The sequence below is a fragment of the Tenrec ecaudatus genome, chromosome 6 (genome assembly GCF_050624435.1).
Source record: "Tenrec ecaudatus isolate mTenEca1 chromosome 6, mTenEca1.hap1, whole genome shotgun sequence".
In the NCBI taxonomy this organism is placed as follows: domain Eukaryota; kingdom Metazoa; phylum Chordata; class Mammalia; order Afrosoricida; family Tenrecidae; genus Tenrec; species Tenrec ecaudatus.
In genome coordinates, this window is record NC_134535.1 from 43,096,132 (window position 1) to 43,121,974 (window position 25,843).

Genomic DNA, 25,843 nt, shown 5'->3' on the forward strand with positions numbered 1-25,843 from the left:
CTTTCACCACCACTGGATCCACAAGACTCCCCAACCACTGGTCTGCCATCTTCCTGCATTATGCATCATTGCTGTGTGAGTCTGAGGAGGGATTTATGGACTAGTATCAGACTTATGGACTAGTATCAGTATATGGACTTGATCTGGACTGGGCTGGGATGTTATCCTGATATATAACTATTTTTTATATAAAGCTTTCTCTTACATATATGTGTCACTGAATTTGTTTCTCCAGTCATCCTGACCTAACAACTATTTACTGTAAACTAAGGCAAGCATTTTCCTAACTAATCTTAGATACAAACCACATCTTACATTTTAAGTATACACTTGACTTAAAAACAAATTTGGGATTGGAAACCATTCATAATCTAGGTACTTCCTGTATAAAAGAGAGACATTTATTAAAGAGCAGCCTTTTCAAGGGAATGCGTGAGGAATTAATGGTTTATTGTGATTGAGTTTCACAAAGTACCCTTTGAATCGGGCCCTAAATGAGAAGCAATAAATATAGATAAACAAAAAAAAGTATTGCTAATAAAGGGAAAACAAAAGGAAAAGCTATTTGACACAACAGTGTCAAGGCAGCTTTTGGAAGGTCATATTGTTTGGCCAGAGGAACCATTAAAAAGCTGTCAACCACAAAAGCTGTGAAAACATATTAAACAACATATTTAATAGGCATCAAGAAATGTATAGAAATCCTGCTCTCAATCTAAGAAAAATTTGCTCGTACGCCATGGCCCTACTTGATGCTCACCCTCATGAAGAGATGGCTGGAGACAGGGCGACTTTAGCGAAGTACGGTGAAGAAACCAGATGATACCCAGTTATGAGTAATCAGAGCATCTGGGGTCTTGAAGACTTGTCTTGAAAACAAGCAGCCATATAAATGGGTTGTTAACTAAGTCCACATGGCAGAAGCACTGTAGCTTGTTTGATCAAAAGATTGCAAATAATAAAATCCAAATCTGTAGGAGGGAATGGTATAAAAGCTTAAATTGTGAACACCCAGTTTGCTGATGGCTGTGAATAAGAGTGGAAGTCCCACATCCGTTTCCATGGCCCCCAAATGGATTGAGTCTCCTGTGAATCCTGTTGGACCAGAGTCGAGCGATGTGAATAGTCTTGCTCTCTGACAGCATTGGAAATTCCATTCTGGCAGATGTACTTGAGTTAAAATATGATCCCTTATCATGCATGCTCTCCCTTTTGACACATTCTAAAGTTGTTTCCATTTTTAATGTTTTCTGCTTCCGTTTTGTTTGAGGTTTGTCCCTACTTTGTCTAGACATTTTTGTTGTTGTTTTGTTTGTTTGCTTCTTGTTTGTGTTTTTTAGGATTTTCCATATATGAAATCCAAGCCAGATCACTCTATATCAACAGGAATTGGTTGATAATTGCCTAAGGGTCACAGCAAGGAGGATGTGCTGGGGGCGGGGGCGGGGGCGGGGATGGGGAATTCACAATGAGTACCAGAAGAAAATGCTCTGAGATTGGTTGTGGAGATGATTGCAAAATCTTAATAGGACTGAATAATTAAATTGCATGACATAGGAAGTATATGCCACAAAACTATGTTTCAAAAAAAGAAACGTATAGAAAATATTGAGGGTAATAGAGAAGTAATGTGAGTGACCACTTAGAGGCGACGCAAATGCCACGATTTTGTCATTTATTTTAAAACTAAATAAATAATAAGAGCCACTATGAAGATAGAATCTATTGGAACTTAAAAGTAAATAGATGGGGACAAGAGAGAGAGTATTCAGATGGAAAACGAATCAGTGATAAACTAGGATTTGGGATCTAAGAGACTGGTAATATAGGTATGCCATCATTGAGAATAGTTAAGAAAAACAAAAGATGATTTGGGCAAAGAAAGATCTTCAGGTTGCAGAGTGAAAACTTCAGGGAGCCTTTCAGCTTTCCAAATATTCCACCCCCAACCACCTGGTGTTTAGACACTCTGCACCTGAGGTGGGGCAGTGAAAGCAGGCTTTCATGCAGCCTTGCTCACCTCGCCTGACATCCACATGGGCTGATTAATCCACACGCTGCACCTGGAATGGGACAGACTCGAAAGACAAAACACTGGTTTCCAAATTTGGGGCCTTCAGGCTGACTAATCTCAATGTCAACCCACTCAAACCACAGGGAGCTTTCTTCGAGTGGTCAAATTTACTAATTGGAATTACTTTTGAATAGAGCTGTCACTGCACGACAATACACATTTTTATTAAAAGACCACATTATTTTCACCTCTTTGCACCTAGAGAACCCTGCACAGAATGGTGGTTTAGATAGTGAAGGTAGATAAATAACAAATTGTTTCAATTAATAAAATGAAGACTTTTAGCACAGGAAAATTACTCAGCTGGGTCACTGTGATGTGCATACAATCACAGGCAGTTTGTAATTAAATGTCATGGCCATGTTCAGATCAAATGTTATTTATAAAACTGGCCAGTATTGCAGTTGTGGCCCTCAAACACTCCTTCGCATGCTCCTGGTCTAGATTGAATAACGTTTCCGTCATTGACTTTGCTCCCCTCCTCCTAACGAGAAGGCATCTTTAGCATGCACCTTGCTAACTAAGCACATAAGGATATCTGGTGGCCCAGTGGTGAAGTGGTTGACAGTTTGAATCCAGCAGCTACTTGACAAGAGGAGGAGGTGACCGGTGACCATGTTGTTCTGTTTCTGTGAATCATGCAGCTTTGGAATTCTGGTGGGACAGTTCTGCTCCATCCCAGAGGGTTGCTATGAATTGGAATACACTTGATGGCAATGGGTTTAGCTTTGAGCTTTAGTTATAAAAGATTTTATATTAGGCACAGAGAGGTTTTGAAGACAGGATACTCAGCTCAGTACCTGACTGACAAACTAGCCAAAAAGCAAGCATCATGCAAGATAGTTGTTTTCCTGTGCTGTCCAATCAGATCTGACTCAGGAAACACAGTCTACCCAGAACGAAACTGCATCCAATCCTTCACTAGCATCCAGTCCTTTCTATGTTTGAGCCTAGCTCAAACGTTTCCTCAAGCTTTTCCTACCTCTCACTGTCCTTTACCAAGCATGGGTTCTTGCCTAGCAATGGGCCCTTCCTGCTGAAATCCAATATAAGCAAATGAAGTCTTGCCCTCCTTACTTCGGAGGAGCGTACTGGTGGCAACATCTTCAAGACTGCTTCGTTTGGTCTTCTGACATTGCAGGGTAAATTCAATATTCTTCACCAACATTTCGGGGTCCTGTGGAAGAAGTCTCAGAGTGGCTCACCTAACTATCTGGGGTCTTAGGAATGGGGTTATTCAGAGAAGGTCATGGAGTTTCCCCAGAGAAAGCACCATCTGAACCAGAGTACGAGTAAAATGGAGAAGGCCAGAGCAGGGTCCTAGGTTATAGAAACAGGTTATGAAAAGGCGCAGCGTCAAAACGAAAACACAGCAGATGCAATTCAATCCAGTCTAGCAATCCATAGATTTCTCAAGGGCAGCACTCTTAGGTTAGGGGGCTGTCATTATGCAATTGGTTCCATAGGGATGGGTCACTCAGAGTAAGGGAAAAATCTGCGCTCTCCCAACTAAATCAGTTATCAATTACTACATAACGGAGTCCTACAAAAACTGACTGAAACCCACAAAAACAAGCAGGCGTCATCCTCACTTCTTGACATCATTAGGTTCCAAAACTGAGCATATCTCAGGTGATGGGGTAGCCATCTCCTCAGACACTGCACAATTGCAGATACAGTGGTAGTAGTAGTCAGGTGTTTTTCTCAGCCTACCACCCTCTGGCCTGGTTGGAGAACCCACTTATCTGAGTCCCTTAGCCTTTATCACTCCCCACTCTTTGAGCCCCACCAAACTCCCTGGAGTCTTTCATCCATCCCGCCTTCCTCCTCCTGGTCCCTGATCTCAAACCATCCAGTTGCTGTCCCAAGCCCTCCCATGGGATAAAGACTTGAGGATAGAGAGGAGGTGTTCTAGGGCCCCACGCCAGGCCAGGGCCCTCGGAGGTATCATTTGAGGTTGTCTTTTGAACTTAGCATAAATATGAAATGTTTTTAATGAAATACTTGTTAAATGATGAATAAGTAAATATGTTTTATATGATTTTTGTGGGTTGATTGGATAATTCTTGTGCTGGCAAGGTTGGATGGTTCTTTTACTCTCTCTCTCTCTCTCTCTCTCTCTCTCTCTCTCTCTCTCTTTCTCTCTCTCTCTCTCTGAGATAGCTGTGTTTATCTGCTGTTATTACATGGGCTTTCTCATGTAGAAGCAGATTATTACAAATGGCTGAAATGGTTGGGTTTTTTGCTCTATTTGATGTTTCATCTCGGGCTTTTTCCTCACAAGCATCTTAAAATATCATTCCCAGAGGAAGCAATGGGAAGCGGCAGGCTCCTTAGGGCTTCCATAATTTGGATAGCACAGCTTTGACGCACTCTATTGGCCATAGTGAGGCCAGAAGTTTATTTACGAAAAGCAAACCAAACCCACTGCCACTGAGCCAAGTTCCCAGGCTACAGTCTTCCCAGCAACAGATCACGTCCTCTGGCCCTTGCTAAACCTCTGGCGGGTTGAACTGCTGTCCATGCAGTTAGCAGTCTAGTGCTTACCTGACAGGGCCACCAGAGATCTCCTTAAAGAGAGTAGCATCGGTCGGTCAAGGAGTGGACTCACAGGAGAATCAGAGGCTGTGAGAATCATGTTTAGTGGTTGTATGTGGGGATGTGATGCACATGGTCAGCAGTTTGATACCACCAGTGGCTGCTCAGGAGAAACATTGGGTTTTCTACTCCCATAGTTCCAGTCTTAGAAACCCATAGAGGGGCCACTCTGAGTCAGCATTGACTCTATTCAGTGAGGGATAATGTCACAAAGAGGCCAAGTCAGATCGATTAGGAAAATAGCCACTGTGTTTAGCAGTTAGGCGATCTCTGATCACCTTGTAATGGTCTACTAATCATAAGGTCAGCAGTTCCAAACTACCAGCCACTTCACAAGAGAAAGATGAGGCTTTGTGCCTCCATGAAAATGTACAAAGATGGAAACTCACAGGAACAATTCTACTTTGTCCTAAAGGGCCAGTAGGAGTTGGAATCAATGTGATGGCAGTGAGTTTGGTTTTCTTGACTTTCAATGGAGAAAGGGAGAGGTCAAATGAAGGTCACCACAAGGTGGAAAGATTGACATACCCAATGGAAAGATTCAGAAGAAAAAATAGATGTTATAAAGATTTTGAGAAGAGATAAATTATGCAGCAAGTCTTATAAAAGTAAATGGATATCTAAAAAATTATTACGTTTCAAACATTGGTACACCAAACCAACTGATTTCTATGTCGTCAAATCACAGTGACCCCACAGGACAGAGTCAAACTGCTCCCTGGGGTTTCCGAGGCTGTTAGCCCTTTCCAGGAGGAGACAGCCTGATCTAGCACCAACCGTGGTTTCTCACTCTTGTGTCTGCAGTTGACAGTCCCATGTGTCACCAGGGCACCTTCATACCTTGGCAGGAGAGTGGCAATAGAATAATTTTGATATAGATTACACATATTTTACTCATATTAAAAATGTTTCCCAATGTCTCATGTTAACAAAATAATATTTGATCTTGTGCTAAGTCCAGATATATTTACGTTCTTGTCAATTATTCATTTTGAATTTATCTTCGTTGTCTGCCCTGACTCATGGCAACCCCATGCACCGTGGGATGAAAGCTGTGTCCGCGCCATCTCCGTGGTTGGTTGCACGTGTGATTGTATGATCCAAAGGGTTTTCCCTTGCTGACTTTTAGAAGTAGGTTACCATGCCTTTCTTAGATCCTCTTAGTCTGGAAGCTCCATTGAAAAATGTTCACTATTTTAGAAAATTGAGAACCTCCACTGGCAGAAAGCTGGACTATGCACAAGGTACATTGGTCAGAAATCAAACCCAGGTCTCCCACCCGGAAGCTGAGAATTTATTGCTCTTTACGTAATTTAGTCCTCATTAATGCTGGGAGTTGACTATTTTAGATTAAGTTTCCAATAGAACTAACTTCTTTTATGAAAGTTATGTTTTATTGTAGTTTATTTAGAGAATGCTTAAAATAGGAGAACCAGGGATAAAAAGGCTCACTTCATATTTTTCATTGTCCTAATGGCTACTTAAAACTGTTTCAGGTTTCTAGCACTATTCACATATCCCAGCATAACTCAACAAACATTTGGAGAAGGACCGTGCAAACTAATGTGGAATCTAGATATTTGCCAGACACAGGTAGTGCTGGAAGGTAAGCACTAGAATATCCAGCGAGATTAGATGTTTTTTCAGCATTTTATCTGGTAAACACTACATGTTAAATATTTACAGCTGGATTATAATCAATTTCCGGAATCTGAACTATGCGCTTCGTTTACCTAACCCCCGACGTCTCCAATGAGCACCTTCCTTTCACACTCTCTTTCCTCTTCTCTGTTTATGGGATTGTGTGCTCCACTCTGCAGGTATGGGATGGCTTGTGTTTGCTTAGCCTGCATGACTGGTTGGCTGAAAAGATTATTTCCTAGAACAGAAAGCTAGCATGATAAGAAAACAAAATTAGTATTCTTCTCTCTTTATCAATACATAGCTATATTTATGTGTACTGTATAAACAATTGAGTGGTATATAGATGATTTGAGGTTTGATCAAAACTTTTAAGTGAATCGATCATATTACATGAAAAAAACAGTGAGATAAATTTCATTTCTCTATGAAATGAGGATTTTGGCCAAGTAGCATTAGCATGCATTTACTGCATGGTAAATAAAACACTATGTTGCTCTCTGCCTTGCTTAAAAATCAGAAAATCGAGACTCATAAGTACAGATACACCCATTAGAAGCCCTGGGTGATGCCAAAGTAGAGTGTTCAACTGCTAACCAAGAGGCTCCTCTGAAGACAGGCCCCAACGTCTTCATTGACTCCAGGGCTGCTGGCTTGGGTTTGACTTTTATGGTACAATGGCAATTGGCTTGAATGATTCTTACAGTATGGTCTTAGGTTACAAAAGTGTCTTCTGAGTAACCACAAGAGGATGTTATGCTGAATGTGGTTTTCGTACTACTGCAGTTAAAGGGTACCTATCTAGACCTGTGTTATCACAACCCTGACTAGGTGATATCAGAGATTTTTACCCCCTTTTTCTCTCCCCGCAGTTAACTCTAGGGGTTTCCCTTTATCCTGAAAATACTGTCTTTGCAGCCTCTTCTCCAAATCTGGCGTCTAGAAATCACCCTTCTCCATGTTGGTCTTTGATATCTCTGTCCATGACTTAGTAGACTGTAAAGAAGCTGGGGGCCTGAGGGGGAGGGATGCAGTGACCAAGCCTTGCTATCAGTGTACATTGGTCTTTTTGATGATTTCAATCATGTTATCTCACAATTTATCTTCTTCTCTTAAGGCCCATGCTTCATAACTGTTTACTAGAAGTTCAAGTACACTTCCTCAATGAAGAAACAACCTTAGTAGGCATAGACTATCAATTTTACTTTGAAAGAAACTAGTATTTCCATACATAGCTTTATTCTGATGTTTATGATTCTATAACCTATAATATTTAGATGTAGATGCCCATACTCCTTAGGACCATTCCTGACATTAATAGAAGGGAGTTCTTCTGGACAACATTAATAATAACAAGTTCAAAAATTGGCTGTGGGTGAAAAAGAGCAAAAATCAATGTTCCATTTGTATCCCATCCCAGTACATAGCATTGCCAAGTATCATCAGTATTTATTTTAGACACCTCTACTTGAGATTCGTAATGCCTTCTGTGCTTGCTAGTGTTGCCTTCATATATTTAATATTAGATTCCTTAGAAGATAAGGAAATAGGTAAAGGTGAGGCTGTGATGAAAGCATATTTTGATGTAAATCCACAACATGATTTCTCAACAGTGACTCTATGGACATTTAGCATCAGATAATTCTTTACTATGGAGGGCTGCCCTATGCATTGTAAGATGCTGACACAACTGGATTTTATTCATTAAGTGCTGTTGTATCTCTAAACCCTGAAATAACAACCAAAATATCTCCAGGTACTGCAATTATCTACTGGGAACAAAATTATGTTTGTTGCTGTTAAGTTCTGCTGAGTGGTGTCCGCCCATAGTGACCCTATGTACAACAGATGGAAACACTGCCGCCCCTGTGCCATCCTCACGATGGCTGTTAGTTTGAACCTGTTGTTACAGCCCACGTGTCACTCCGTCTCTTCAAGGGTCTTGCTCTTTGTTGCTGACTCTATGCCAAGCATGATATCCAAGACTTGTCTCTCCTGAAAACACTTCCAGAGTCCCTGTGACCGAGTCTAGCCTTCCTCACCTCTAAGGAACATCCTGGCTGTGCTACCAAGACAGATTTGTTTGTTCTTTTGGCATCCCACAGTATTTTCAAATCTTCTTTATCAGCACCATAATTCAAATGCACAACTTCTTCACTGATATTTATGCAATGTCCAGCTTTTACGTGCATGTGAAGCAATTGAAAATATCATCATTTAGGTCAGGCACACCCTACTCCTCAAAGTAACCTACGTAATACTATGTTAAAGGGTATTGGGTTAGAAGGAGAGATTCCTCAGTTACAAAAAAAAAAAGTAATGACAAAACAGAAACAGAGAGCAGTCTATGGAAATTGGCCAGGTCTCATATTTTCCCCTAGAAGTTTCCCATTTCTTTCAACTCCTACCTGATGCAGGCATCTATCAAAATCTCCAGGACTAGGAATCCAGAAATGTCTAACCCTGATTCCCAAGCATGAAGGCTTGCTTGTAACATTAAGCAACAAAAACATTTCACCAAGAATCACTTCTCTACAGAGGGCCTGGATTGCCTTAGGAACCTGTGTGCTCCACTGACCTTGTATTCGAGCTTCACTTCTGGCACCATGGTTTGCAGAAGGCTCTGGATGGCAGTGTTCGTCCCCCAATCCCTCTGCAGAGTCCTCCTGGAAATTAAGCCCTAGTGGTATCTTTCTGTTCATTAACCAAGGATGTAGATAATCTTACCCTCAGACAGGGGGCCTTGGGATTTAGATGACCTCTATCTCGCTCCAGCCAAAGAGGGGCAGTCTCTCCTAGGAACTTGCTTCAGTGTGTCGCTGATGGAGGTCACTCTACTGGGGACAGGACAAGGGGGTCTCATGGTCATGAGTCATGTCAACTCCGTCTCACCCAGTCTGTCTTGGTCAGAAGGCTTGGAACCAAACTTTTAAACCCTTCTATGTAACATAATATATGCATCCCGATGATGGTCTTTTTCCGACTCCTGCAGTTCCACCTGCAATTGTGATGTATTGCTCTGCCAGCAATATAATGTTTTGTGACAGTTTCTTTGTTCCATACCTTATTTAGCTAGCATTCCCCTTTGAATCCTCACACGGCAGTTTGACCTGGTCTCTCCCTCATCTGAATGATGTGTCTGTGTCTTAGTCTCTTTTAAGATGTAAACATTTTCCTTAAATTGTATATCAGGTTGGGGTCACCTTTGTACCCTTAAACAACCTAGGAAACAAACAAGGAATTCTGCCATCAATTCAATGGAAAAATGTATTCAGAGTTCCAAATATTTTCCATAAATATCTATACACCACATCCTATTGTTCATCTACAGAGTTTTAGAACAACATCTGTTCATTTAACCATACTTAACTTTTAACATTTTAGTGGTTTCTTTGTTTTGAAAGTAAGAGGCAATAGAAAACACTTGCCTAATTCAATTTTAGATATTAAGTTTATGTGACCTTTAGTGTTCACTAGGTTACTCATTGGGCATCTAGCTGTAACATCAGCAATGTGAGCCCACCAGCTGGTCCAAAGGGGAAAGACGAAGCTGTCTGCTCCCACAGAGAGGTCCAGCCTCCGAAACACTGCTCCTTCATGTTTTGTCCTGTCGGGTTGGTGTGAGTCAGAATTGACTCAGTGCCTGTTGTTATCATTAGGTGCCTTTGAGTCGGTTCCAATTTACATCAACCCTCTGTGCAACAGAACTAAAAACTGCCCCGTCCTGTAGCGTCCTCACCATTTCTAAGCAGCCGCCACGTGTCGCAGGAACTTTCTTAATCCATATCTTTGATGGTCTTCCTTTCTCTGAGGTACTTGACTCAAGGGCAGTGTACTTGAGTATTACTTGAACAAGTATGCTCTCCTTTCCCGAAACTGGTCTCTCTTGCTAACATACCTGAAGTATATGAGATGAAGTCTCACCATCCATGATTCTAAGGACCATTCTGGTTGTACTTCTTCCTAGACATTTTTGTTTGTTATTCTCATAGTCCCTGGGGTATTTTCTTCTTAAACACTATAAGTCAAATGCATCCAGTCTTCTGTAGCTTTCCTTGCGCATAGTCTCATTTTCATATGCATATAAGGTAATTGAACATACCCTGGGGAGAGAGTCAATGGAACCTTAGTCCACCCTTTAACACTGTAAAGTGGTCTTGTGTGACAAATTTGCCCAGTGTAATACATATATTGAGTTCTTGCCTGCTGATCCAGGAGCATTTATTGCAGGTCTAAGTAAAATAAACCCTTGACAATTCGAATCTTGTATCCATTCATCATGATATTGAGTTATAGGGACCTTGGTCCCATTATATTGAATTGTAAGCCATATTGAAGGCTAGAGTGTGATCCTCATCAGGAGATGTTGCAAATCCTCCTGGGTTTCAACAAGCCCAGTGGTGCGTCTGCATACAAAATAAACGAAACACAACCACTGCCTTGCAAGCAGGTTTTCATTCATTGTGACCCCATGGGATAAAACAGCAGTGCTGCTTTGGGTTTCCAGTGCTGCAAATCTTTAGGGGAGCAGATGCCTCATATTTCTCCATCATAACCACTAGACATTGTTGAACTGCTGACCTTGCGGTAAGCAGTGCCATGCACAGTCCACTAGGCCACCAATGCTCCTTCCACTGAATGTACCAGGTTGCTAATCATCTTTCCTCAGATCATGATCCTTCATTCTTCTTAGTGTAGTTTGGCTCACTACTCTTGAGTCCATAGCAACTCTTAGCAATGCAGAGTAGAACTGACCCAGGAAAGGAATAGAGCGCCTTCTCTTTCTCCCACAGAGCAGCTGTTAAGTGCTGATCTGCAGTTAACCATGCAGCATGTGACCCACTATACTACCAAGGCTCCTTCATATAGGATAACTTCTCAACAGTACATACCCAGCTTACGGACTGAATACGTATAGGGAAAGGATACAACCCTGATGCACACCTTTCCCGATTTTAAACCATGCAGTATCTCCTTTGTTTTGTTCAAACAACTTCTTTTTGGTTTACATACAGGTTTTTCGTGGGCACAATTGAGCTTTCTGGAATTTCCATTCACCTCAATGTGATCCATAGTTTGCTATAATCAATGAAATGGAAGTATGCTCTCATTTTGGCAGTCTTGTAGGCTCTAAGTTTGGCTAAGATTCATTTGACATTAGCAATAATATCCCTCATTTCACATCCTCTTCAGATTCCAGCTTGAATTTCTGACATTCTCTGTCAAGTATGACTCCTTCTGTTTTTAATTATCTTCACCAGATTTTCACTCGTATGCGATGTTAATGGTTTCCACCTGTCATTGGGTGGACTTCCTTTGGAATGGGCAGAAATATAGAACTCTTCTAATCATGCTACCCCAGTTATATCAACTCCTCAGAACATTTGCATTAGGATTCTGTCAATTCCCGGGGCTTTGTTTTTAGCTCATTCTGTCAGTACAGTATGCACTCATTCCTTCAATGCTATTGGCTCTAGGTTTTGAGACGATTGGACAGTGACCAATTCTTTTTGATCCTTTCACTGCGTGCACCATCTTCTTTTAGTGCTTCCTACATGACTCAATATTTTGCCCATAGTACTCTTTGGTATTTCAACTGGAAGCTTGGGTTTTCTCTTTAGTTCCTTCAGCTAGACATGCCAGCACAGGTTCTCCTCTTTGGACTTTCTGACTTCAGATCATTGCATATGTCACTATAATTCCTTTTCATATCAAGTAGCTCATGGACATTTTCGGTTCGGCTCTTTTCCTTCATCATTTTTCTTCATTTGCTTTAGCTAGTCTATACTTTAGAGCAAGTTTCAGAATCTCTTCTGACAGCCACTTTGGTCTTTTTTCCTTGTTTTATAATTTTTTTATGTCTTCCTATATGGTGTTCACGATCTCATCCCACCAGTCAGTTGTGTTCAGTGCCTCAAATCTGTTCATGAGATGTCCTTTAAGTGCAAGTGGGATGTGGTTAAGGTTATATTCTGACTCAGGGAACTTCTCAGCTCCACGACCTTTCCATTCCCATAAACTCACAGGGGCAGTTCTACTCTGCCCTATGGGGTTGCTTTGAGTCATGACCAACTGGATGAGAGAGAGTTTGGTTTGAGTCCTTGGGTTTATTTTAGAATGAATGTAGAAAATTATCCATGAGGATAACATGTTATTGAACAATTTTACTTAATTTTCGGATGAGCCGTTAATTAGAAAAAAAAGTGCATTTGAGATAATACATTTTTTTCTTGTCTTGGGTTTGAGGACTCTCCTGGGGCTATTTGAGGCACTGATTCAGAAAACAGAATTAGATAGATCACATAGCTCTAGTCTTTTTAGATCTATGGCTCTACTATATTTTCAGTTATTGAGGTATCCTAATTTATTAATTTATCATCTGAGTTTAAATATGAGAAGAATTCAGACCCACAAATTGCAGGATAAGACTAAAAAAGGTAAGAGCTATTTGAAAAAGAATTTGGCATTATGAAACTTCCAAGGGAAGCTGTCTATGAACCCATTGCAGCAAGATGGTTATGCATTGAACTGCCAATCAAACTGTTCAAAATGGTTACTCTGCAAACTTTTAAAGATTTAAAGGCTTAGAAGCCCAAAGGGTCATTCTCTGTCATAGAGAGTCGATATGAATTAGGGTCAATTTAATGACCGCAGATTTTTTCTCTTTTTTTAACCTTTTTTTTAGATAACAATTTTTTTATGTAATCATTTTATTGGGGTCTCATACAACTCTTATCACAGTCCATACATACATCCATTGTGTCAAGCACATTTGTATGTTGCCATCGTCATTCTCAAAACATGTTCTTTCTACTTGAGCCCTTGGTATCAGCTCCTCATTTTCCCCCTTCCCTTGCTCACAAACCCTTGATAATTTATAAATTATTATTTTTTTATGTCTTACACTGACCTATGTCTTCTTCCACCGACTTTTCTGTTGTCCATCCCCGAGGTAAATGGTTATATGTAGATCATTGTGATCAGTTCCCCCTTTCGCCCCCACTTTCCCCTCACCCTCCTGGCATTGCTACTCTCACTATTGGTCCTGAAGGGTTTATCTGTCCTGGATTCCCTGTGCTTCCAGCTCTGATCTGTACCAGTGTACATTCTCTGGTCTAGCTGGATTTGTAAAGTAGAATTGGAATCATGAAATTGTGGGGGAGGAAGCATTAGAGAACTAGAGGAAATTTGTATGTTTCATCAGTGCTATACTGCACCCTGACTGGCTCATCTTCTCCCCACAACCCTTCTGTAAGGGGGTGTTCAGTTGCCTACAGATGGGCTTTGGGTCCCCATTCTGCTCTTCCACTCATTCACAGTGATTTGATTTTTTGTTCTTTGATGCCTGATCCCATCGACACTGCATGATCACATAGGCTGGTGTGCTTCCTCCATGTGGGCTTTGTTGCTTCTCAGCTAGATGGCCACTTGTTTACCTTCAAGCCTTTATGACCCCAGATGTTGTATCTTTTGATAGCCAGGCACCATCAGCTTTCTTCACCACACTTGCTTATGCACCTGTTTTATCTTCGGTGATTGTGTCAAGAAGGTGACCATCATGGAATGTCAATTTAATAGAACAAAGTGTTCTTACATTGAGGGAGTATTTGAGTGGAGGCCCAATGTCCATCTGCTACCTTAATACTAGACCTATAAATATATGCACATAGAGCTATTTCCCATCATCATATATAAATATATTTACATATGTACATGTCAGTGTTTAGACCTCTATAAATGTTCTTTGCTTCCTAATTCTTTCCTCTATTTCCTTTTACTTTCCTCTTGTTCCAGTATCATGTTCAGCCTTCATTTGGATTTCAGAAATTCCTCTCGGTTACATTGCCCTTGATCAAGTCCTACCAGGCCTCCCACATTTTCCTTGCCATTGATCTTGAATCACTTGTTCCCTGTACCTGGGTTTGTTAACACCTACTTCCTTTCCCCCACCTTCCCCTCTCCTATATACCCCCAGAAACATCAGTCCCGTTGTTTTCTCCTCCAGATTGTTTATCCCACCTATCTTATCTAGATAGTCCTGCAGAGATAATTATATGCACAAAATACAAGACAGAGCAAAACAACAAAACCAATGACAATACAAAGAAAAAGAGAAAAGCCTTTAAGTAGCTCAAGGTCGGTTTGTTGACCTTTAGGAGTGTTTTCCTGTCCATTCTGATGGGGTGCCAAGCCCTGGCCCTACAGTCTATTTTTTGGTGTTCTCTGGGACTTTGATGCTCTGTTCCCCTTGCTGTTGTTTTGCATTCCCTTAGTACTTCACCTCAGTGTGGTGGGGTCAGATTGGGCACAATTCCCACACCGTGTCTCCAGTGTTGTCCCCTATAATGCTATGGGTCAGTGAGGGATGTTGTGTCTCGTAGTGGGGCCAGCTCTATGGTTCTCTCTGTGTTTTGGCCACTCTGAGCAGGGATATTGTCCTCAAGGCTTGGTGGGCCAGGATGTGCTGTACTCTCTCTTCCTCCCCCTTCATTTGCTCCTGTGTGCTCTGATCAGACATGTCCCTCTCCCTGAGCTGCAGCTTCAGTGCTATACTCTGAAGTGAATTCTTCTGTGGGGAGGGGCGGGCTGTCCACATAGTTGGTTTGGGGGCCAGCCCCTGTGGTGATTATTTCAGAACATATTTTAATATATACCAATAAGTGGATAATTTGAATGTAATGTTTCAGGGGTGAGGTTGACTCTAAGCTTCTTTATAAGAAAAATTCTAACTGCTAAGCATTACTCTACACAGGTGGAGTATTAAAATGTATGCTGCCCAGTGTAATCAGTTATATCCATATTTTTTATGATGTGAATGTCTTTAATGCAATTGGCGTTAACATTAGATAGTTATGAAAGAGGGTGACCAGTGATGGGGTTCATTGACACAGCGACTGCGATGATGGGGGCAAACATGGAAACACCTGTGGGATGGATGCAGGACCTGACCGTGTCTCATTCTATTCTACTTGGGGTCACTATGACTTAGAGCATGTTCAACAGCACCTAACAATAACAATTTAAGTCCAGAGAAGACTAAACACATTTGGCTTCTCTGTGATTCAAAGATCATAATAATTCGTTTTTAAATGTACCTTACTAACTGAACAATTATATTTTGTTGGTCTTTCAGTGAAGTTTTGTTGTTGAAACAGATGAGAAAATATTGAGTTAGGAAAGCATTTATATAACAATATTTTTGTATCAAATTCAGTAAAGTTCCTGAATAGTACTAAAACATTATACTTTTAAGATCCATAAAATAGAAGTAAGCTACATAATAAATCAAAGTTGATGAGAACCTTAAATATATCAAGTATTATGAAAGCAAAAACTTGTGAAAGATACATGTATAATTAGAAATACTATGTGCATGAAAGAGATCATACATATATACTACATATTTATAGATAGAATAGTAGTAGATAATTTGTTCTAATCAATGTTTTAAAATACTTTAAATTCAATTTCTAGTCACTGAAATATTGTAATGGATGATGGTGTTAAATAAGTGATTGTGGAAAGTTACAATTTAGATATTAAGAGCATTTTCTCTTTGATTATGAGTCATGTTTGTACATAGAAAAACTTATTAAATAAATTCAAAACACAATCAGTAGCTTGTGCAATTTTCAGCATATATTTAATTTTTAATTTCTAAAATTGTATTGTCTGTGGTGATTTACTCAGTAGCAATGCTTGAGGAGTTCTACTTAACATTGTGTGAAGTAGTATGTTTGGTTTTTATTTATTAACTGGTTGGCTTGCTTAAAATAGAGACCAGGTAAATTACCTTGATGAATGTAGCCATCTAAATAACTGATTCTAGTTTCCAGAAACTACATAGATTTTATTATATTAAGAATGTTTAATACCCTGCTTCAGAGCTATGACTTCACCAAAATCTGCCTTTTGGATTTCATATCTACATTAAAATTAAAATTGATTAACATGTTTTTTTAAATTAACTTCACTATTACATTTAAAGTGGTGTGAATGAAATGTGAATGTGGTAATTACATTATTCTGATATATTTTAATAAGTATTTTAAATCTTTAATGTAACAGAGAAGTTATAAATTGTTTGCTCTTTAATTCAGTCAGTTCATTTTATAATTCAATTATAACCTACAATGGCAAACACCTATAGGAGCCCACAGGGCATAGTGCTTGTGTGTTGGGCCTTTAACCATAGGTTAGCTGTTCAAAACCACCAGCCACCCACCTGGAGAATGAAAAGACTTGCTACACCTGCAATCTGGAGACCCTGATTACAGTAGCTATCTCATTCTCTTTTTTCAAACACACCCCTCCCACTCCCCAGCCTCAGTGCCCCAGCAAACTCACCCCTCTGTCCGATGACCGCCCATCATCTTTGGTTTCTGCATATAGCCATCCCCAGAGTAGGAGCAAGTGCTGTTCCCTTGTTTGTAAGTCTGTGCATGGCTCATGGATGTGTTATAATCTACTGTCTGAATCAGTACATGACACGCGTACTTTGCAGCAAACCCTACAGAAGCGCTCATAGCCTTTAACATCATACAGTAGCAATGAGAATGAAAAGGAATTTGAGAGAGAGAGAGAGTTACCACCTCCGCAACCCGCAGTTCTCCTCTGTCCTATGAGATGGCCGTGAATCAGAACCAGCTCAGTGGCAGTGAGTTTGGGTTTAGTTAGGATGGTATCCCATACAGCTTCCCAACTCAAAGTCTACTGGTTGGATGCTACTTCCAGAGGATCTGAGAAAAAAATTGTCTTACAATTACCTTGCATATTAATCTTATCTTTTGCCGTCAATCTCTTTGCTCTTCCACCCTTGACCAATCCATTGCCTTCGAAGAGATTCTAACCCAGTGTAATCCTAAAGGAAAGAGCAGAGCTGTCCCACGGGATTTCCGAGGGTCAATACTTAAGCCATTGCACCATGGCTTCAGCTTTCCTTGTTAGTTGCCATTGAAGTTACTTCAACTCACAGCTACCTTACATACAACAGAATGAAACACAGGTGAGGCCTGGGCCATCCTTAAAGTTGTTGTTTGGGCCCATTGTGACAGTGTCAAGCATGATGTCCTTCTCTGGGGACTGAGACCACCTAATAGCATGCCCAAAGTAAAAGAGACAATGTCTCATCATAGTCCCTTAGGGACAACCTTGCTGTACTTCTTCCAGAACAGATTTGTTCTATTAGCAAATTCATCTGTATCAATTCTGTTTTGCTCTTCTTTATGTATTGTGCAGCTTTCGTGTATTTGTGTGCGTATGCGGTGACTGAAAATACCCTGGCTGAGGCCAGGTTAGATCCCAGTCCTTAAAGTGACATCGTTGTACTTTAACGCTTGGAAAGAGGCCTTTTGACTTGATTCCTGTGGTTTGATGGCGGCTTCCCTGGGCCTTGAGTGTGAATTCAAGTCAAATGAAATTCTTGACAACATCAAAATTTATATATCTATCCTGATATTTATTGGTCCAGATGGAAAGAGTCTTTGCTTTCTTTTCCTTGCGTTGTAATCCATCCTGAAGCCTGTGTTTCTGATCTTCGTCAGAAAGGACAAGTCCTCTTCACTTCCCAGCAAGCAAGCCTGTGTCACCTGCGTCCTACAGGTTCTTATTTACAGGCTTAGTATATTTTAAACGTAGTTATTGCCTCATAAAGAGACCCCATACTCTCTTAGCTCTCACGATCTCCCCCAGCACTCCCTCATTCCTCAGAAACCACTGATCGACTTTCTACCACTACTGATTTCTCTGTTTCATATAATTCATATAAATGGAATTATATAATAGGTGGTCATCGGTGAATTGTTTCTTCAATGATCATAACTATTTCAATTTTCACCCATGTTTTAACATTCATCAGTACTTACTTCCTTCTTATGACCGAAAATAATCTAGTATATAGATATACTTTATTAATTTATTTTAGTGGACATTTGTTTTGTTTTTACCTTTTAGTAATTATAAATAATCTAACTGTAAATATTCATGTATGCAATTTCTTAAAAAGCCATTAGTTTCTCTTGAGTTTAGAGGACAAGCCTTTTAAATGTTCAGGGAATTTTCCATTATCTTAATTCCATTTTTTCACAAACATTTTTGAAACTCTCTCATATTAAGAGTAGAATTCCTGGGTCATGTGATCACTCCATGTTTACTCATTTGGGCAACTCTCAGATTATTAAGGAAGGTAATATTTTGTTTAAATATTAAATTTGTAATTTACCTCCAATGACTAATTTTGCATAAGCCTGTGACCAAATTAGACAAATCTACTACCAAAGACCTTAAAGTGCAAAGATGGCATTTTAGGGACTAAGATGTGCCTGACCCAAGCCAGGGTATTTTTGACCACCTCTTATGCTTGTCCCAAATACGTTGGACATATTCTTGGGAGAGATCAATCCTTGGAAAAGGATATCATTCATGATAAAGAGAAAGGTCAGAAACAACAGGAGCCCTCAAGGTGATGGATTGACACGGTCACTGCAGCAGTGGGCACAGCATGACAGTAGTGGGGACGCACAGCACTGGCAGTATTTCCTTCTGTTTCACACAGGCTGGCTGTGAGTCAGCACTGACGTGACGTGACAGTACTGAACAACAGCAGCTCATATGCAGGTAAGATTTTGCTGAAGATTATCCAAAAACAGTGGCAGCAGTACATTGAAAGGGAGCTGCTAGAGGTTCAGGCCGGATTCAGAAGAGGATGTAGAGCAAGGCATGTAATTGCTGATCTTAGATGGATCTTGTCTGAAAGTAGAGGATACCAGAGGATGTTTACTTGTGTTTTACTGACTGCGTCAAGGCATTTGACTGTGTGGATCATAGCACACATGGGATAATCCCGAGAAGAAAGAGAATTCCAGAACCCTTCACGGTGCTCCTGTGGAACCTGTGTAAGGATCAAGAGGAAGTGGTACAAATGGAACAAATGATACCGCATGATTTAAAATCAGGAAATGTGTGTTCAGTTTGTAGCATCTCACCATATTATTCAATCTCTGCTGGTTGAGTAAATAATCAGAGCAGCTGGCTTATATGAGGAAGAATGGCAGCAGGATCAGAAGTTTTATTAACAAACTGCAATGGGCAGGTGTCACACACTTGCTGAAAGCAAATATTTGTCTGATGAATGAATAGAAAGTCAATGAAAGACATAAAACAAATACAGTTTTTGAAATAGTATGTCTACTATAGAGCAGACTTTAGACACGGTGAAGCATATTCTAGGTGTGAGAGACTTAGTGCTGACATTTCATAATGAAAGGTCATTACTTTTGAACTTGTGCAGTCAAACAAGTTTGAAAATCAACTAGTTTAAAAGATGGTTGTAAAAATTCCTCAAAATGTTTCTGAATGTTTGACAGAAGAAATTGCAGTGATATTCTTTAAGGCAGCCTTAAAAAAATGTTTGGGACCAGTCACCTTTGCATATGAAACCTTGATTTAGTTTTTAAGACTAGGAAGCCATGTGCGGTGTGATGATGAGGAAGCACTAATTTTCACATAAATGGTCTGGGCATAATATCATTCTCTTTTATCCTGAGGACTGGAGATAAATAAGCACATGTAAATAGGTAAAATTACCATACTCTGCCATCAGTAAGGCAACCACTGTGACTTAATATAGATAATATAAAATAAATACTTTTGAATAATCGAATAGTACTATTAGTAGTTCCCTATCACTTTCATGACCTTGGCCATAATTAGTCCTATTTCTTTTTTTGGAAGGATCGAGTTCTCTTTTTTTTCTGTAAGAAAGATATTATCATTTTACAAGAAGAACACAGGTTGAAGTGCAAATGTCAGTAGCTTGTGGTATAGACCTGAAGATGTCCAAGACCTTCACTTCAAACAAATAATTGAGTGCAGGCAATAATTTGGTAAAAATTAAAGTAAGAGAGAAAAGGAATTGATGGTTATTGAAGGCCTTTAAGCACAGATAAGTCCCCTATTTCAAGTTCTTTCATACTCTAGCCTCTCTGAAATAGCTGCTAGATTTCAGCTCACTTAGATAACGTAGCACTAATTTTCACTATGTAGGTCTCTTCTCATTTCTTATGATCGCTGTAAAATAGCATTATAAGGGGTTATAAGTCATGTGTCATCGTTAAGAAACCCTGGCAGTACAGTGGTTAAAGTGCTCACTGGCTAACCAAAAGGGTTGTGGTTTGAAGCCAACGGCTGCTCTGTGGAAAGAGGTGGCAGTAGGTCTCCATGGGGTAGTTCTACTCTGTCTGAGAGGGTCCCTGTGAGCTGGAATCTATTCATGGACAGTGGATTTGGAATTTGACTATCCTTAGCTATTGATTGGGCTCTGTGTTTCCCAGCCAGAAAAGGGAGCCATGGGAACCATGGTAAGGAGATTATAGAAAAGGATTTGAAAATATAAGAATTTTGTTAGTTAATAGAAACACCAAGGTTAAAATGTTTTGAAAATGATGAAGGAAATGGATGCACAAATATGCTTGACACAGCGGATGGATGGATGGGTTGTGATAAGCATTGTATGAACTTCCAATAAAATGATTCTTAAAAGAGAAAAGAAAAAGAAACACGAAGGTTCTCCAGAAAGTCTTTGCTAATAACTACATCAGATCAGAAAATGATTAATAAGAACAGACGGGGGTAACTTCTGTACATTTTCCCCTCAATTTAGTCCATCAGTTTAAATCATAAAATGTATCACCTTACTTTTGTCGTGCAGTGGTTATGACTCAGACTCTGAGACGCCAGAGTCAGTTTTCCTGTTTGGCTTCAGAGCACACTCCATTCCTAACTGACCATTTCACCAACATAGCTCTTCATCCCGGAAAATGGGAGCTTAACGAATTGCTAGAATTAAATGAATTAATCAATGTTTAACAGCTTAGAAAAGTGTCTAGTGCATATTCGTGTTCATAGTTATTATTTTTGTTGATGTTATTTTTAATAGAATTTTAAATGTTTAACCGTAAATATGAGATATAATGTAAAACTAAACATGCCCTCAATTTTAACATAAAAGCTAGTGGCATTATTTGATAACATTTATAGTAAACTATTCAAATTAAATGTTTTTAATCATTATTCATAAAGTGTTCTTTTCAAAATTAATTATAATTTACTACAGAAAATTCAGAATATTATTTGCCTTTCATGATGTCCAAGTTTAATATATTACTAATGACATGTTATATAAAATTTTTGCATTAATTTTGAGTAGATTTTATTTATGATTTAAATATATCAAGGTAAGAATTTATTTATGTTCAATTTATACTAGATAGCCATAACAAACTTAGTAGCTAATATTAAATTACTTTGGAATTTTATTACTTAGAATACATTTGTATATTATTTCTCTACTAATTATAAAATAAAAATAATTTTATTTTAAATTACATTCATTTTAACAAAAGCAAATTATGAAATTCATTAGAAAGTATCCCTGGATTCAATACTGAGTCACTAAATGCAAGTGACTTTATAGAGAAAAATTACTCAGTATATGTTTTTTAATAATTCTTTATAGAATTTGGCTGAGTACACTTGAAAACTTAAATGGCATTGGGTACTCTTTGTTAGGTACAGGAAGTAATCTTTTATGTGTCACTAATTTTTCCCTTCATCCTCAGTAATCACTTTATAACCTCAGGAAAGTCAATAACTAAAGTATAATAATTGGTTCACTTAAGATAAAGATAATCACAGCGGATTAGTCAGTGTTGTTGCTAAACCACGAGCACTGTATATTGTACGGGGCAACAGACTCTAGAAGGCAGGGAACACTGCTCTGCTATGTTCTCCATGTAGCCATCTGTTTTCAGAGTGTTACATAAACAAGGTGATAAATAACCGTGACTTAACATTCACAGCACGCTAATTACTACTCAAAAATCTTACACTTCCATAAATCAAACTGCACTATAATTCACTTTATATAATTTGCTCTTAACATTCTTTAAGGAGCTTCATGACAGACATGGGCAGCTTGATTTATACTCATGGTGGCCATTATAGTCATGAAAATATGATTCTATGGAGTTCCCAGTATTCGTAATGGTCCACACACTATGGGTTGTTCTTACTTCTTTTACTATCAGTATCTTTTTTTCTGGATTTTGTTCGTGTTTTCTTTTTTAAAAACTATGTCTCAGTTTTGATCACTTTTTGATAACTCCACATGTAAGACCGGGGTCCAGCTAATGATCCCATCTCTAGACTGAAGCAGTAGCCTTCCAGATCAGCCGTTTACCTCTAATTTTGGGTTTTTATAGTCTATTCTTTACACAGAGATCCGATATAATAAAAGCACAAGTTATGTCACATTTTCTCCTCTGCTGAAAGCTTTCCAATGGCTTCCCATTAAAATTAGAACAACATCCAAATAATTTATCATTATCTACAAGCTCCTGCCTTTCTCCTTGATCCCATCACCCCTCACTCATCCTCTTCCCTACCCTGGCAACAACTCCCAGCTCCATCACCCTCGTGTCCTTTCTGTCCCTACGATGTACTTCATGACCATGGTACTGTAGGCCATGCTTCTAGAACTGTTCCTGAGGACTCGGATTGCCTCTGTATAGTAAGTCATGTTCCTATTCAAATGTCCTGGTGGTACAGTGGGTAAGCACCTGGCTGCTTACCAAAGGGTCACCATTTTGCACCGGCCATCTCCTCCTTGGGAGAAGGATCTGGCAGTATGCGCTGTGGGACAGCTCTTTATATCCTGTGGGGTCACTATGAATTGGGATTGACCTGGTGACCATTGGTTTTTAAGTTTTATCCAAATGTCACTTTCTTAAGGAACCCTTTCCGAAATACTACACCCAAAGACCTCGTTTCTCCCAAGTCTTTCTCTGTCCTATTGTGGTAGGCACATGCTTTTATGTCAACTTGAACTTTTATGAAAGTGTAGGGGTGGGATCCAACCTGTCAATCAAGTCACAGCATGACTTCCCTCTCTCATTCTCTCAGCCACTTTCTACTTGTTGGGATACTGCCTCCAGGGGGAACTCCTTACGGGCTTCCCGATCCTAAGATGTTTTGATGCCCTGTCATGTTTCCAGCAGCCTCGGATCCACACAACTCTGCACCCAATGGCCTGTGGTCTTCCTCCTTCATCACTCTGCGTCACTGGCAGAGGGACTTCTGGATGAGCATGCGACTTATGGACTCGAGTGGGACTGGGCCTTCTTTGGATATCACACTGCTTTTTGATATAAAGCTCCTTGTTAAACATATATGAGCGTCACTGGATTGGTTTCTCTCGACACCCGCCTAACACACCCACTGTCCAGTTTAGTTATTGTCATCAGAGTTGCCGTTATCGGGTGTCCTATTAGTTGCTGTTTCTGGTTTGTTTTCTTTTCACCTTTATCCATTGATGCGTCCTGAACATCACTGGACATATCTAACCAATGACTGACACACATTACGCGCTGGTTAAGTGAGAGGATGATTGTATCCCATAGTAGACTGTTTTGAATTCTTGTTCTGATACTATCTCACCATTCCTAATTAGGCATTCATGTTCCAGAAAAAGGATCCAGCAAAAAAGAGTCTTATTCCATTTTCCTCTTACTCATCTCTTCTTTGATTATTGTCTACGTTTTTAAGTTGTAACAGATTCTTGTGCTGCTGTGGAATGAGCGTTTGGCTGCCAACTGCAGAGTTGGCAGATGATTCAAATCCACCAGCTGCTCCAAGGGAGGAAGATGAAGCTGTCTGTTCCCACAGGGATTTACAGTCTGCACATCTATAAAGGGCTACCAGCATCCCAATTTGGGTTTTTTGGGGTGTTTTTTTTCTCATTTTAATGATAGTTATATTGTGGCTATCTTTTCAATGCAATGTGAGATCATTTCAATCGTTGTTGTCATTATTTGTATTTTCACTTCTCTCTCTTTTTTTTTTTTCATTAAAACCTTTGATTCTTCAGTAGCTTTCACCTCCAACCGCATTTGTCATGGAGAGAAGAATGTGAGAGCGTGTGGATATTAAACCATCATTCCGATTTAACACACGTGATGACAGAAACATGATGTGCTTTGTGTTTCTTACAGATCTCCAACGAAAGCCGTGGGTTCAGAAGAGAAGGAAATTGTGGTTTGGGTTTGCCAAGAAGAAAAGATTGTCTGTGGGTTGACTAAGCACACCACCTCCGCTGATGTCATCCAGGCTTTGCTTGAAGAACACGAAACAACTTTTGGAGAGAAACGGTTTCTTCTGGGGAAACCCAGTGATTATTGTATCATAGAGAAGTGGAGAGGCTCCGAGCGGGTTCTCCCGCCACTCACGAGGATCCTGAAGCTCTGGAAGGCGTGGGGCGACGAGCAGCCCAATATGCAATTTGTTCTGGTGAAAGCAGACGCTTTCCTTCCAGTTCCCCTGTGGCGGACCGCCGAAGCTAAATTGGTACAGAACACAGAGAAGCAGTGGGAACTCAGCCCAGCAAATTACATGAAGACATTGCCGCCAGATAAGCAAAAAAGAATTGTAAAAAAGACCTTCAGGAAACTGGCTAAAATTAAGCAAGACATGGCTTCCCAAGACCGAGACAACATGGAGACATTAATTCATTTGATTATTTCTCAGGACCATACTATTCATCAGCAAGTCAAGAGAATGAAAGAACTGGATCTAGAAATTGAAAAGTGTGAAGCTAAGTTCCATCTTGATCGTGTAGAAAATGATGGAGAAAATTATGTCCAGGATGCCTACTTAATGCCCAGTTTCAATGAGGCAGAACAAAAACTCGACTTGCAGTGTGATAGAAGTCAGATACTAGACGAACTGAGCAAAAGGGATGGCATTGCCCAACTGGAAGAGCAACTGAAATATTACAGAATGCTCATTGATAAGCTCTCCACTGAAATAGAAAAAGAGGTGAAAAGCGTTTTCCTGGAGCTAAATGAAGACGCAGAAGGAGCAGCCGCAGGTGACCTGGAGAGCTCCAGTTTAGAAAGTGTCCAATGCGATTTGGAGAAAAGCATGAAAGCGGGTTTGAAAATCCACTCTCATCTGAGTGGAATCCAGGACGAGATCAAGTACAATGACTCATTGCTTCAGATGAAAGCGAAAGAATATGAGCTCCTGGCCAACGAGTTCAGCTCGCTCCAGGCCGAGGACAGAGACGGAGGCCAGCGGAAGGATGGCCGAGGGAAGGAGGCAGACACTCTTAAAGGCGATGGCCCTGTTGCTCCATTGACTCAAGGAGTGCTTCATGTGTACACGAATGACACAGACTCTGACACTGGGATCAGCTCGAACCACAGTCAGGACTCTGAGCCCACTGTGCGGGATGTGGTGCTGTTGGCAACATAATAGCCATCACTGGTTTCCTGATTGTCCTGAATGTGGCTAATGTCCACTTACCTGGAAACTCAATGTTGAACATCACCTTTTGAAAAACATGCTAACTCATGCATATGTGTTCCTTAGTTAATAAAATCCAGTAAAATATGTAAGATTGTTTTTTAAAAGGAATATTTCCAGAATGGCTATTATAAGCCCAAACAATAAACTGTTTATTAGAAACGCAGCTGA

The 25,843-nt window shown here is 40.0% G+C and overlaps 1 protein-coding gene across 1 annotated transcript in view; it reads left to right on the forward strand.

Moving 5' to 3' along the window:
• RASSF9 (Ras association domain family member 9) overlaps window positions 1–25,621 on the forward strand; it is a 51,541-nt gene extending 25,920 nt beyond the window's left edge. Inside the window, exon 3 of the mRNA XM_075553218.1 lies at window positions 24,361–25,621. Coding sequence (XP_075409333.1) covers window positions 24,361–25,621 — 1,261 coding nt within the window. The remainder of the gene's footprint in view (window positions 1–24,360) is intronic.
• The last annotated feature ends 222 nt before the right edge of the window (window positions 25,622–25,843 follow it).